The 14,153-nt window shown below is 40.9% G+C and overlaps 1 protein-coding gene across 1 annotated transcript; it reads right to left on the bottom strand.

Moving 5' to 3' along the window:
• Positions 1-3,735: 3,735 nt before the first annotated feature.
• barhl1b (BarH-like homeobox 1b) lies at positions 3,736-10,023 on the bottom strand. Its single transcript, XM_076988921.1, has 3 exons — positions 8,741-10,023; positions 6,802-7,024; positions 3,736-5,444 (listed from the first exon to the last, which is right to left on the bottom strand). Exons 1-3 carry the CDS (start codon positions 9,192-9,194, stop codon positions 5,150-5,152), a joined length of 972 nt encoding a protein of 323 aa, XP_076845036.1. The 5' UTR covers positions 9,195-10,023; the 3' UTR covers positions 3,736-5,149.
• Positions 10,024-14,153: the final 4,130 nt, after the last annotated feature.

Here is a 14,153-nt window from a genome sequence, read left to right as displayed (position 1 = left end):
GGGTGACCAATGTTAACCAATGAGCCCTACCACACACCACACGTATTGATTAGATAATCACCCTGTCATCTACCAGTATCTTTACATGGTCCCTGCTGAGTGGGACATGGCCGTCATTGACTGGACTGGAGGCATCTTGGCGCTCTTTTCTTTCATGACCGCATTGGACTCGGTGTCTGTTCGTTCTGGGTCTGGTTACCCGCTCCTCTCTGGAACTTAGCGAGCAACACTGTCATTATTTGCTGAGATTGGGTTGCTGGTCCCTCTGCCCCTCACCCAAGTTGGGAATGCTTTGGCTTTTATTGGGGAAATGATTACGGGGTTATCTCTCTATCCTTGTGCCTCACGCCTTTCGCTCCTCTGTTGCCTTGACTTCCGGCGTGCATGGCATTCGATATCTAGGACGGTGTTGTGTGAACTCTACATATTGTCTCTTTCTGTTGTCTTGCTGCTCAGCTCTTATTTTAACGTGTGTTTCACTGATTCTGGTGATTTGTTGTGGCGCTTCTCCCATGGCAGTCGTTACATCCACAAGCTGTGTCACTGCCTTTACAATTAAACATTCTCCTCGCTGGGATCTGAGCGCAGGGCGGAGGAGTGTTCCTGTTGGTACAAACGACGAGGTGCGCTTACGACTCCCGAGTCTCCTTGTTTGGGGTCACGGGGGCCCGTGGCACTTTGAGCAGGTCTGACTGACCCCCACTGACTACAACCACTGTGGATTGCACGTTTGCTTCTTGAGGTGTCTGAATTACGATGATAACTGATCAAATACGTAGTATGTTTAAAATACCGGCTCAAACGTCTCACAGAAGATTGACATTGTAATAATGTGTTTGTCTTACTATAATATTAAAATTATGTTTTCATTTGTGTGTCAGATTTGGAAAAATAATTAATGGGTATTCTTTTTGCCAAATGCTGTGGTATTTACTTGTTATTTTGCAGTATTTTCCCAAGTATATTATAACCATATCTTTCCCCTAATTTCGTAAACATTTATTGTTTTACTATGAAATGACAGACCTAAGTGCACGTTAAAAAGAAAAAATGAACACAATAAATGTTTCTTTCCTTTACATCACATTGCCATGGTTACTAGTAGTGAACCATAGTGATTTAGATTTGTAGTAATTGTGCATAACGAGTTAGCATGAGTAACGCGCGCGCTGTTTTGTTTACTTACAGTACACTTAATATTTAAAGTTAGACTCACATCCATATTGGTCATCAGGATGAACAATCGGTAAAAAAATATATAATCTTGGGAAAAAAACATGTCCCCTACATAACAATGCAAATTGCACTTTGATTGACTCTTAATTTCATCTGAAGGCTGTTTTGTTTGGTTTTTATTCTGAGTCAATGAGCTTAATCAGAGGCACTGATCCTTCGGGCCTAAGCTCACCGTGTTGTGTTTTTGTTTGTCGGGAGCTCAGCGAGACTCTATCCGCACTTCATTAACCCTGAGCCGGGGACAATCCGCCGTAAGAGCCGAGGGATTTACCAGTATCCTTTCACATGCAAAAATCTCTGCGTCTTTTAACAAGACCAGGGAGCTTTTCTCGCAATCAGCTGCGCACTTCGCAAGAATAACCCTTTTCATTAATATTGAAGGGGTCTTCACTGCCCTCGGATTGGAACACAGATTTTTTTTGTGATTATTTCGAAAATTGTTTGATCCTACGTGCAATGGCAAGAGGATTTTGACTGTTTTTTTTTTTTCATTAATTTGTTATCGTTATATTTCAGAGTTATATTTGTAACCTGCAACCATTCCACAGCTCGTACTATGGAATAATACTCATAATAATATCGTTGGGGTAGAGGTTAGGGCTCTTCTGACATCTGCGATGCGATAGTTCCAGCAGGGGACTGCTTGATCAAACCCGTTATCGACTTTCAATTAAAAGCCATTACTCCCTATTGTCTAATCGTTAATATCCCATTCACTGGCTCTGTCAGAGTGAGCTCCCCAGACCCTGTTTCATACACTGATCTTTCGCTTGGTATCGAGTCAGTCTTCGGCGCAGGGGGGAGACGGGTGGCGGCGTGTTGGGGGGGGGGGGGTATTTTAGTGGATCTAGGAGGGGGGGGGGGTCCGTGGCGCTGACCAGATGTCCCTCCGCTGATCCTGCCCACTGTCAGCACTGCGCGGTGACCAGCTGTTAGAGCCGTTTGGCAAAGAGCAGACGACCAACACTCTCAAGAAAGGGGATGGAAACCATCCATTTCTAAATGGGATCATTTAGGGCACTTAAACAATTACACACATTGGTGATCATTAATATTTCATCCACATATTGTTTATGAAAACTGAATGAAGTGACGTTATAATGCACTTTAGTTAGAGAGGCGCGATGACTGGTGATACCATTCAAACTGTAGTGCAGACACCGTTGTCCACCCGATAATTCTGTACAATGCAAAATTCTCTCTCTCTCTCTCTCTCTCTCTCTGTGTGTGTGTGTGTGTGTGTGTGTGTGTGTGTGTGTGTGTGATACGTTGTTATCCATTCTTTATACGAGAAGTAAAAAGTGTTTAAACTTGCAGTATTGCACTATTCGTGACACCTGATTAAAGTGATATTTATAGTATAATCTATTAATAAGAGATAGTCGCGTTAAACTTTAAAGTGTATGGGCAGAATTAAGTTTCTCGGTTTGAGGTTTCGCTGAGTAAATCCTCCAGAAAGTCTTTAAGCGTCTTGGAAAGGTTAAGGTGGCGAACCTCCATTCTCCCAGGTGAGACATTCTTATTAACTTTTTTTTTTTGGTTTGACAAATTAAATCCACGTTGCTAACCAAACAGTGCGGGGTTTGAGCAAAGTGTCTGACAGTCGTGTTTAAAATTATTCAAACATATTTTCCACTAATAGAATTTTGTGAGTGTAATTTCATTATATTACTTCTAGTGGATTTTGTTTGGTGGTTCTTTTTGAGCAAAACAGTATACTCATAACTACTCCTTTTGCATGTAAAGCCCAAGTCCCTAAAATTCTGCGTGCCAAAAATCTTTTGTTTCATGCCTTTTTTCTAGTCTGTAAATGTGTAGGCCAGTGGTAAACCTCAGTGTTTTTAACAAGCACACATGCAGGGTTCACACAACCTAGTCCACAGTGACATGCTCCATATCACCAGATCTTTCCTGAGATGGAGTCTTAAATCAATGTTTTCTTTATAGATCCGCCTAATGGATCAATGTAACAAAAACACAGTGTAAATTACTTTAATTAGCTGACTTACTTTGAGTTATGTTGCTGAAGTTTGAATACTCATCTTTAGCTACATTTATCATTTGAGTTAAAATTATTAATAACGCCTCAGCCGGCACCTTAAAACAATACATTATGGATAATGAGCAAGACTTGTAGATTTTGTTTGTCCACAGAGTAACACCATCGGGAAAGTTGTACACGCACGGCAGTGTACAGGTTTTTACTTTTTGTCCTTATAGTTTCGAGCACATAAGCGACTTTGAACTTCACGTCTGAGCAGTGATGTCTCCGCGTGGCGTTTCTCATATATAATTATTATTAATCACTTAACCATAAAGTAGTTTGTTTGTAAAGGTTCTTGAATTCTTGAAGGCTCACGCAAGCATGCTTGATCGCGCCCGGTGTACAGGCATTTAATTAAATTAAATTAGATTTTTCTTCTTAGGAAACCACAGTTAAAGTACACTTGCTGTTCGTGTGTCGACGTTTCATGTTTCACATATGATCATATCACGTCATTTAGTGAAAGATCTTTATTAGCACATTTATAAAAGTAATTCTCCTTACTTAAAGCCCCCCATGTGTGATCAGTAACTTGGAGAATTTTCAAAAAGTTCATACCGCTATACACAGGGGGGCTAAGGACAAAAATCATCTTGAAATACGAGAATCACTTCACAAATCAATATTCTCCATATACACCTTCACTAAAAGAAAAACAAGGTATTTCAACGGCTTTATACAGAATAATGCACAACGTCTGCTCTAACACATCGGGTGGGTATAGGCAGTATACCAGGATTGGCAAAACACGCAGCCTATCATTTACATGACACTAATCACAACTGGTAAGCGAGTGCTTGGCATTTTGACACCGAACTGGTATTTTGTTTTTCGTGTCACAAAGCCTGTAACCCCAAGTGCCTGCGCCCTTTATTAAGAATTGCGCACTCCGTACGCACACATCTTGCTGGAAGATGTTCAACAGTAGCTGTTATGGCGTTTGAACAAAGGTGCTGCAGCACGAATACTCTTTATCCTGTCTCATACCTGATTTCATTCCGTCACCGGTAAACTGCTCGAAAATATGTTTCCCACTTCAGTGCATTCTGTTGTCTTACGTTAGCCGCTGGAATGAGAAACGAACGTTTCTTTCCTTATTCTGGGTTCAAAAATTATTCAATTATTTGTATTCCATGTGAATTATTGTTGGAGGCGATTTGATTTCACACGTGTTGGACGTGTCATTTAATCTTCCTCACCTGTGGAAGGAATACTTAACGGGAAAAAGCCTATACGAAAATCGAGATTTGTCTTGAAACCAAATATTCCTATTTACATGTATTTCGTTTTTTCTTTTGTACATTTGAAAACCTTAAAATAAATGTAGCCAGTTGCTTAGTATCAGTGCGGTTTTTTTATGTCGGAACTGTCGAAAGGTGCAACTGTTGTGTGAATCTTTTGTACACAGGGGCTTTAATTATTCCAATATCAAGACGCATCACTTTCACCTCGTATCCTTAATAATAATAATAATAATAATAATAATAATAATAATAATAATAATAATAGACGGAACTGCCCCTGGCGTATTTCCGTTGTTGTTATTATTGCGTCCTTTATCAACATTTGTCTTTTTTCCTGAACATAAATGGTAATTGATAGGCCTTTATAAATATATAAGTTAGATACAAAGGGGGGGAAATAAATAAATAAATAAATAAATAAATAAATAAACAGTGACTACCAGTAGCAATAATTTCACCAACCAGAGTTGGGTTCTGTGATCGAGTTCTTGTAAGAAGTGTGGTGGTTTTATAATAGGCTATATCTCGATAATTTTGTCACCAGTAGACTAAAACTTTTTTTTTTTTCACATAGTTCGTAGAGTTCAAAGCTGCCAGGTTTTTCGGTAAGTCCAACACGTGCGTCTCATCGCGGCGGGGTAGGCCTCGGCAGCACTCCGGACAGGGGCGGCATGGGCGGCGGAGGCTCGCTCGCGCCCTGCAGACCGTGCAGAAGAATTCGTGGGACGAGAGGTCGCTGTAACGCCGGCGGGGGCGCCGAAGGTCCTCTGTATAAGTACAACGCTGCTCCGGGGTCCAGGTTCGACACAAGGCTTTGAGGGTAGAAATACGGCGATGGGAACATCCTTTGAAGAGCAGAATAATTTCCAGCCTCTGCTAACAGTTCAAGTCCGACCGCGGTTTGTCTCTTCCACTTCGTCCTTTTTTGGGAAGAAAGAGGTTAAGTGTGAGTCCATATGGTCATGATGAAGACCAGGTTAGATGTACTGCAGACAAATATCTGACGTTTCTAAGAAGTCGTGGCTCTCATCGAAGGTTATTCGCGTTTATTTTTTTTTCTAACGGAACATTATCTGGTTAATTCGTAGGTCACAAAATGATCCAACTTGAAAACCGCACGTTTGCTATTCCGTGTCCTACGAGCGGGCTTGAGTTTGGGGATAAAAACGGGCCTACTTAATAACAAAAAGTTTAAATGGGCATTAATCCACAAAAACACAACAAGAACAGAAAAAAGATGTAATAATTTGCCCTTCACATTTGAGTGGCTGGTAAATGTGAATTTGGCAGAAAGACATAACCCACGCCTCGCCATATGGCGTATTGAATGCTGACCCGAGTGCTTGAAAGTTACTGTAAAGTCTCGAAGTTTGGAGGATCTAACCCATACAACGGAAATGGAAATTAAATAAATTAGGTAAAGTGGTTGTAACACCAAGAACCACTTTATTTTGCACTTGTGAAAACACAGACAAAAGCCACATTTGCTATTAAATAATTTATAATCATAATAATTGTCTAACTATTTGGTTAGATATCTTAATAATTCATGAAGCACGGACGCGGCAATTTATAATTCATGTTTGAAAGTGTTTTGTTTTTGTATTTGTTTTACAGCCTATTAGTTAACCGGACAAAGACTTAGCTAATAAAAGGAAAGACTTGTGGAAATCAGAAATCTAAATCAGAAATCCGTACTACTAAGAAATCTGAAGCCGAGGTCAACCTAATATCACCAATACACAATACACTACCTTTGAAATGATTTGCAAATGTCATTCTTGTATATTCACGACATATTCGACATTAGCAAGCAAACTTAAAATTCTAGAGAATGTTAAAATTAGCACATAACATCAGTGGCTTGTTTTTCTTTTATTGTGTCATATGTTTGTAAAACTGTTAATGTGCATTTTAGGGCGGCCGTATATTCCTGTTCTCTCTGTAGTGCTTGAGGGGCAAATTATACACGCATAATCAGGTCACCTGACAAGGTTATTCTTTATGTCAGGTGTAGTCACGTGGGCAGCTTATAGGAGGTAATGAAGCGGGTTACTATACTGCACGTTTTCCAAAGCTTTTTCCTTTTTGGCAAGACCGTACAATATAAATACATCTTACTTTTGTAAAATATTGCAGGAACTTTGGAGAATTCCGAGTTGTCCTGAAAATGCCGTGTGTGATATTTAAAAAATATTTTTATCCAAAGGTTGTAAATGTGGAAGCCTGTATAGTGGTCGTGTTAGATTGTCCACATTTTGGGCAAAAGAAACATACCTTCTGTTTTGGTACCAGGTTTTAACCTGCGTGTCGGTGAGGTTGAGAGAGGCCGCGAGCTCCATTCGGTCCTGCACGCTCAGGTACTTTTGGCGCTCGAAACTGCGCTCCAGCTGCGCGAGCTGGTGGTCCGTGAAGGCGGTCCGCGCCTTTCGTGGTTTCTTCAGGCGAACTTGAGGGCTGTCTCTGCTGCTCGAAATCTCTCTGTCGCCTTCCTCTTTCACTGAAACCCCACATAAAATACCAGCAGGAGTCAAAAAGAGAGAAGAGAGAACAGGAAACGCGTGTCTAATTAAATTAATTCCATTAGTGTATTATTAAAATATCTCACTGGACGTGAGGTTTCGTGTTTGAAAGTGATTTTAACAAATGTTTAAGACACCCACGCGAAGCAGCATGGCGGGAACGGGGTGACTAAATCACACCCAGTTTGTCCTTTATATTGTTTGTTATTTCTAAATTATATACACAGGAAGATGCTTTTAATTTTCACCTCTCACTAATCTATAAGCTGGTGAAGGAAGAAACTCCTTTCTGAACCCAGAGAACCCAGAAAGAGAGGGACACGACGCGAGGGATCTTGCCAGTTGAGTAGTTGAGTCGTCTCTCAAGGAGCACAATAATCCGGCTAATTAAGCCACAAGGGATAGGAACCTTTCAACCGCAACCGGAGAAACTTCACAGGGCCCGGAATAAGAGCGGAATAAAGGACCGAACAGCCTCGTGCGTTACAAATCTGATTAGCACTGGGACAAATTGCACCAAATCCCTGAAATATAAGTAGGTAGAAGCTCTAAAATCAAAGCAGCGTACATACTCTTTACAAGGACCATGGAGATGTAATGACTGATATGTAGAGTATCAATTTTGATCACCGCGCACTCTTCCAGACAGTTTTCGAAATTCCTTGTGCATGTAACGTGAAAATACTGTAGCCATTTTTGTATAACAGCTGAGACAGCTTAGACTGTGGCTAAGTTTAAACCCAACGTGTCCTACTTTTTTGTGTGTTCAGTCTACATTATGTTGATATATATGTCAATAACAATACCGCACACAGCATAGTAATGGCCTAGTGGTACACACCTCTTCACACACTGTGTAAGGCGGTGAGAAATATAACGAATTATCCAACTGCAATAACAACAATAATAATAACAACAACAATAATAATAGTAATAATAATAACAATAAAAATAAACTAAAATAAATAAATAAACCAATAACCAAAAGAAACACGTTTGCGTTTTTGTACATACAGGAAGAGGTTTGTTTATCGTTGATTTGTTAAACTTGACAGATTTTTGGCCCTACTGATTCTTCAGTGAAAATGTCATATCTGTTAGACCCGATTTAAAGAGGGTCTATGGTGGATCGTGTCAGCAGGGTACAGTGTATGTCAGCATTCATTTTTACACGTAGCTTACATATTCCGTCTGAGGAAAAATTCACCTCTAATAAAACGAAAATCATCGCCATTATTGATAATAAATTTGTCATTTTCGACAAAGTTATTAAAATTATGCATTTATAGCCTGACTTAAAACATTTCACAATATTAATTAACGTGTCCAAAGCATGCACATGTTAGTGTTTTTGTTTATGTATAGACATATTTTCTTTTAAGTACGGCAAGAATGTACACATACACAATATAGTATTTAAAATGCAATATAATATTTAAGGATGCACGTGTTGTATTTAATCGGCAATTTGCGTGCTCAGCATCCCAATTATATTCAACAGAAGTTGAATCTTTAATTACAGTGCAACGATTCTGTTCTGATTTAGTACTCTCGTTTCTTTTCGCGGATATTTACGTAATGCAAGACAGGTACAAACGACGTAGCGGTCCAGTGCTCATTTTGTAAAAAAAAATATGTATGGCGCTTATACGTTTCGTTTTAATAAAATTCCTCGAGCATTGTTTATTTTTTACCTTTGTATTCACTGTCAGACGATGAGTTGCTATGGATCTTCTCAATGAAGTCGTCTGCGATTTTGGATGCCAGTCTCCCCGTTTCTTGTGTTGGTTGGCCATTACTTGAGTAAGGGGCACAAGCCGCCAGTGGCTTACAGTCAGCTAGAATATCTCTAATGAGAAAGGACGAAGTGACAGTCCGTGGTTGGGAACCTGCCGATATCGGTCCGTGCTGTAGATGGGACGGTAAACCGAGAGAGTGACCTTGCCTCTGCGTTGCATCCTCGCCACAATCCCGCCTCGGCGACGGTGGAGACGAGCAACCGCTTTCTAGATCAGACCTTGGGCTGAATTCCAGTGGAGACCTGCATTCTCCCACCAAACTGTCCCCCTTTGCGATGACTGGACTTCCGGGCCTGTGGGACAGTAGAGAGTCGATTCCAAAACTGGAGCCGTTGGTAGACGCCTCCATGTCCAGCCAGTGTTTCTCGGAAGTCAGAGCTCAAACTCTCATCTGCATTCGGCCAAGTTCTGTTTGGATGACGTTCGCAAAATGATGTGACTTAATCACACCCTATCCAGCAGGAAAATCCAAAGCAGGTTAGAAAATATTCATCCACTGTAAAATCTCTTCTTCCTTCCAGACTTTTGAAGTTTGAAAATATATCTGGGATGCAGGATTTCTGTATGAAGCAGACTCCGACTCCAATTTCTTTCACTGTAGCTCCCCTGTCTTCAAAAAAATCGATGAAGCCTAAATATGCTTTCGGTTGGCAATTTTAATTGATTTTTCTGAATCCTAGAATTTCTCTAAAAGTAAGACTCGTCGATGATAACTTTAAATTATTTATTAAGTAATTTCAAGTGGATCATTCTGAAGTAACACCAAGATAACACGGCACGGCGGTGAGGCTGGCGTAAACCCTCAAAGTTGGCGTGTTTAGAGCGCCTTTCAGCACCACGGACAGTAGCAGCGCTGACGGTGATCAGGCCTCGCGCAGCAAGCGGAGAGAGGCAATTGTTGAAATTTGCATCAGTTCAAAAGAAAGTTCGCAGTGGCGACCCTCGCTGCTGTAGCCAGCCGATGTAGGCAATCGCATTCCGTGCCTAGGCGATGCGATGCGAGACCCGATATCGTTGGTCGGCAGCGAGAAAAAAAAGAAAAACAGATGCGATAAGTTAGAAGCAGAAATGAATGCAGGTTAAGTAGACACATTGGGGAACGAAACCTTATATGCACGGTGGGAAAAGCCTAAAAATGAACTTGTAGAAAACTCCGTTGCTAGGTTTTTAAGGGCGCCCCTTCCACGTGAGTCCCCAGCGACACGTTTCCATTGGTTGAGGGGTGTTTTGGAGTGTTGACTGGCTCGCTAAGAGGAAACTGGACCCCCCACGCCCACTAAACCCCTCCCCACCGATTCCTCACTTTGATTAAAAGAGACACTGAATTCATTAGGAGACTCAGATCCAACTGTTTACAGGCAATTTTCACACTGTTTGCTTTCATTACATCATTGATGAGGCTTATAATAGGGTTATTATGAGGAGCGGGCAGGTCTCTCCTCTCCGCTACTAGCGCATGTTCACGCGAAACTTACACGCTTTCTCACAGTCCAGCCATTTTTAAATTCGTTCTGTATTTATTTAATTATTTATTAAATCATTATTATTTTTATTTTAGGCAACTTACTATTTACAATTAATACAGCTGGGGTTTTTTTTTTAACCATGGGCTCGTGTTGTGCCAAAGTTTTGTTTATTTTTCATGCAGAATGGAATTAAAGGAATGTATTATGTTTTATCGTCGATTGTTGCATGCAGGGTAATGCAGGGTAAAATAAATAAATATCACATGCAAACACGGAAGCACGCACAATTATGGTAGTGTATAGATATAGTTCCTTAATTTATGTACATAACATATGCTACTGTCTTGTTAGTTTTAATGGCTAGCAGCTGACTACTGAAGGTTGTTTGATGAGGCACATATTTCTTATACTTCGGTGTAATAACATTGTAGGCAAGCATTTAAAGCAACAACAGCACCAATAATTAATATAAACATAGTAGCACAAAAATCTACTTATTATTACATAATAATTTTATCAAAAAACGAAAGGATCCTCTGTCTCACATAATGATTAAACTTTTGAAAGTGAACAAAACACTATTATCGAACAGTCCTGGCGTTTATCTCATAACAAGAACTTAATAGTAATGTATTCAATGTTAATGAGCAATAATGGGACGACAGCTCTTTCTGAAAGCACAGCGTGACGTAAAACTCCACCGTGCATGAAATACTATTGTGCTCCCTTTCACGTCTCTCTCTGAAACAGTTAGCCCCTCGTGACTTCTCGACAGGTCCCAATAATCGACCCCCCCATCAGAACAGCAGATTGGAAGCGCTATTCGGGCGCAGACACCGGCAGGTTAGTGAATCCGCTCTCCGCTCCCAGGGGGTCCCAACGCGGCTGCAAGCTGTCACAATAAGGCGGGGACAGAGACGGGGAGTACGCGCGCTCACTTTACTAAATCATTTGCAAATGCTTTTCCGTCTAAGGGTGTAAGAGACTGTTGTTGTTTTTATTTTATTTAACGCATATATAGTTTGATTGGACATTTGTTTTTTTCTCTCTTAACAATATAGAAGAGTTATTTTGATTTTCGAGATAAGATCAATTGTATATTTTACCTTTAACATACTTCTGACTTCTTTTTGTTCATTTTGTTTTGATAATTTTGGTCCATGCCGACGTAGTAAGAACCGATTTAGTCTCCAAAGTTTAAGCACATAAAATATTCCCCATTAGTAGCCTATTCTTTACATGTGCAAAAATACATCTGGGTGATGTAATGCACATCTGTAATTTACCATTTCTTATTTCAGTGATACAAAATCTAAAACTGACAAAGGACTTACAATACAGTTATAGATTGAGTTACTGTTTGTTAATTTAGGAAATACTGATTGGATTTTATCAGTATTCAGTGCATTTAGTGCACTTCTGTTTGGCAGACCACCTAATACAATTCCAGAAAATGTATATATTTACTCTCATCCATTCTACCATTCTCTGTAACACACATTCTGACTGTATCCACCCTTCATCAGCCTTGTGATGTGAGATTTGTCAAATGTCAGCAATTAAAATTAATCTTCTGTTTGTACTTGTATTTTGATCTAAAGAAATGTAACAAAATGTCAGTTTAATACTTTATTTGTTACTCATAAGAGGAGACTGGGAATTCTATATTGTATAATGAAAAAATGAACAAATACTTGTATTTTTGGTTATTTTCATACACATGCTTTACTCTGGAGTAACAATTAGGAATGGAGTTGCACAGAGAGTCATATTAGATTGAATGCCAGTGTGAAAGATATGCAGGTGGTTTGACAAGCAGAATTTAATTTTCCAAGGGTGCCAAACGGCATCTAAAGAGCAGGTGCAGTGGTTACACAACCCCTGGAAATTTACTGAATGAGTCAAAGGGGACGTTTGTCAGGGAGGAGAAACCCTGAGCGATGAGAAAGTGTCAGTGTGATGAGTCATCCATCAGCCCGCTCTGTTCACCAGACATGTTTATGTTTGGAGACAGTGAAAGGATGTCTTCAACCCACAGTGTCTTCAGCTGACGTTTAAAACCTGGAATTCATGGTAGCATGGCCGTCATGGCGGGACTTGTTAGATATGGTGATTGCTCTGTGCTTGTGTAATGGCTAAGGAGCGTGTGACCACTTAACAGACCGAGGTGACCCCGTGACGCAAACGTTGCTCTCCTGTGATGTTCTCATTTTGATTGGCTAATGCATCTGTGCACACTGCTGTAGAAAGGCACAGGTGGTCTTGGGACACCAGGATGCTGTCACATGCCTTCGGAGGCCTCTCCAGTCACCAAATTTATCCTGTATCCCCTGACAAACTAAAGGGTTTTTGAAGAATGGTTCTGTGTCCAATTACACACAGTTCAGGACTCGTATGATAGCATTTCAAGATGGTGTTCTGGAGGCCTGACACCTTATTAGCTACTTGATATCAATACATTGTTAGGTGGCTCTATTATTACGGCCACTCTCTGTTTAGCCACAAACACTTGTACGCCATTGTATATCAATTTGACACAGCGAATGGAGATGCTAAAGAGAAACCGTTCTGCTGAGATTCGTCACTCATACACATGTATTTAAAAGACACGTTTTCTTTGAAGGGAATGTGGGTGAGGAGAGATGACAGGAGGCCTCAAAGTGTGCTTGGGCGCTGGTTTGTCACTGTAGTTCAGCTGAAACAATATTCCGCATCCTGTTTGGTTATGGCCCTCCGTGTTTGTTAAATACATGTTTAGGAAGGTTCAGGAAAACGCGTTGTCACCTTTTAGATAAACGTTGCCGTCTCTGTGTTTTTGAAACCCGGAGTAAAACATGCATTTTGGTAAAAAGATATGTGGGGAGGAAAAAACAAGATGACTTAAGTAAGAGAAAACAAACAGTGTTAAAAAAATGGGGTGCGACCGGGAGCAGTCACGAATGCAAATGGTGTACCTGAAAGCCATCAGGTACGAGACTTGACAGAAAATAATGAGAAGAGCTGAATCTTTTATAAGGTTAACACTCACATTTCCCAGTCAGCTGTCACACAAGAAAGAATTTAGCACATGCATGGAGGAGAAATAAGGCTTCATCGGCTCATTAAAGCTGACAGGGGGCTCGGGACGGGCAGCAGTCGCCGGTAGCGAGCAACCCCATTTTGTGTCAGTAATTTGCAGCGGAGACATACCTACTGTGGAAAAAAAAAGTGAGGGGAAAAGAAATTAGGATGGGAGTGAGAGAGAGAGAGAGAGAGAGAGAGGGAAAGAGAAAGAGAGACAGAGGAAGAGTGAAACAGAGAGAGAGCAAGAGAGAAAGGAAGAGAGAAAGAGAGAGAGAGAAAGGAAGAGTGAGAAAAAGAAAGAGTGAGAGAGAGAAAGAGAGAGAAAGAGTGAGGGAAAGAGGGTAAGAGAGAGTGAGAGACAGAGAGAGAGAGAAAAAATGGCAGGTACTGATGGTGCTAGTGGTGAAGGGGTATGGTGTGTGTGTGTGTGTGTGTGTGCGTGTGTGTGTGTGTGTGTGTGTGTGTGTGTGTGTGGTTGCAGGGTGGGGGTGGGGGTCTTGGGGGAGGGTGGAAAGATTGCTGGCACGCCAGGAGTCTGATTCTCCCCTAATTGGAAGCATTGGGCATTGTCAACGGAGGGTTTTCAGTCGCTTGCTGACAGGTAGAGCCATCAGGATGATAGCCCACTTGTCAGCGCAAAAGACCAATAAACACAAACCACTTTTGATTTAATTGGAGGCCCAGCCATGGTGGGGCTGGAGTGGATGTTTGGCAGGATATGGGTGTGTGGGTTGCTTCAGGGAAAGGTTTTGTGCGTGTGTGTGTGTGTGTGTGTGTGT

This window comes from Brachyhypopomus gauderio, unplaced genomic scaffold (assembly GCF_052324685.1).
Source record: "Brachyhypopomus gauderio isolate BG-103 unplaced genomic scaffold, BGAUD_0.2 sc64, whole genome shotgun sequence".
NCBI lineage: Eukaryota > Metazoa > Chordata > Actinopteri > Gymnotiformes > Hypopomidae > Brachyhypopomus > Brachyhypopomus gauderio.
Note: the sequence above shows the minus strand (reverse complement) of the source record. Positions and strands in the feature narration are given on the sequence as shown.

Bases quoted from the DNA above. Each gene is read 5' to 3' on its own strand.
- barhl1b (XM_076988921.1), bottom strand. From the start codon at position 9,194: ATGGAGGCGTCTACCAACGGCTCCAGTTTTGGAATCGACTCTCTACTG. The intron at 7,025-8,740 runs GTAAAAAATAAA...GTGGGGTTTCAG, and splicing joins GTCTGACAGTGAATACAAAG to TGAAAGAGGAAGGCGACAGA. The intron at 5,445-6,801 runs GTATGTTTCTTT...TTCCCAAAAAAG, and splicing joins ACCTGGTACCAAAACAGAAG to GACGAAGTGGAAGAGACAAA.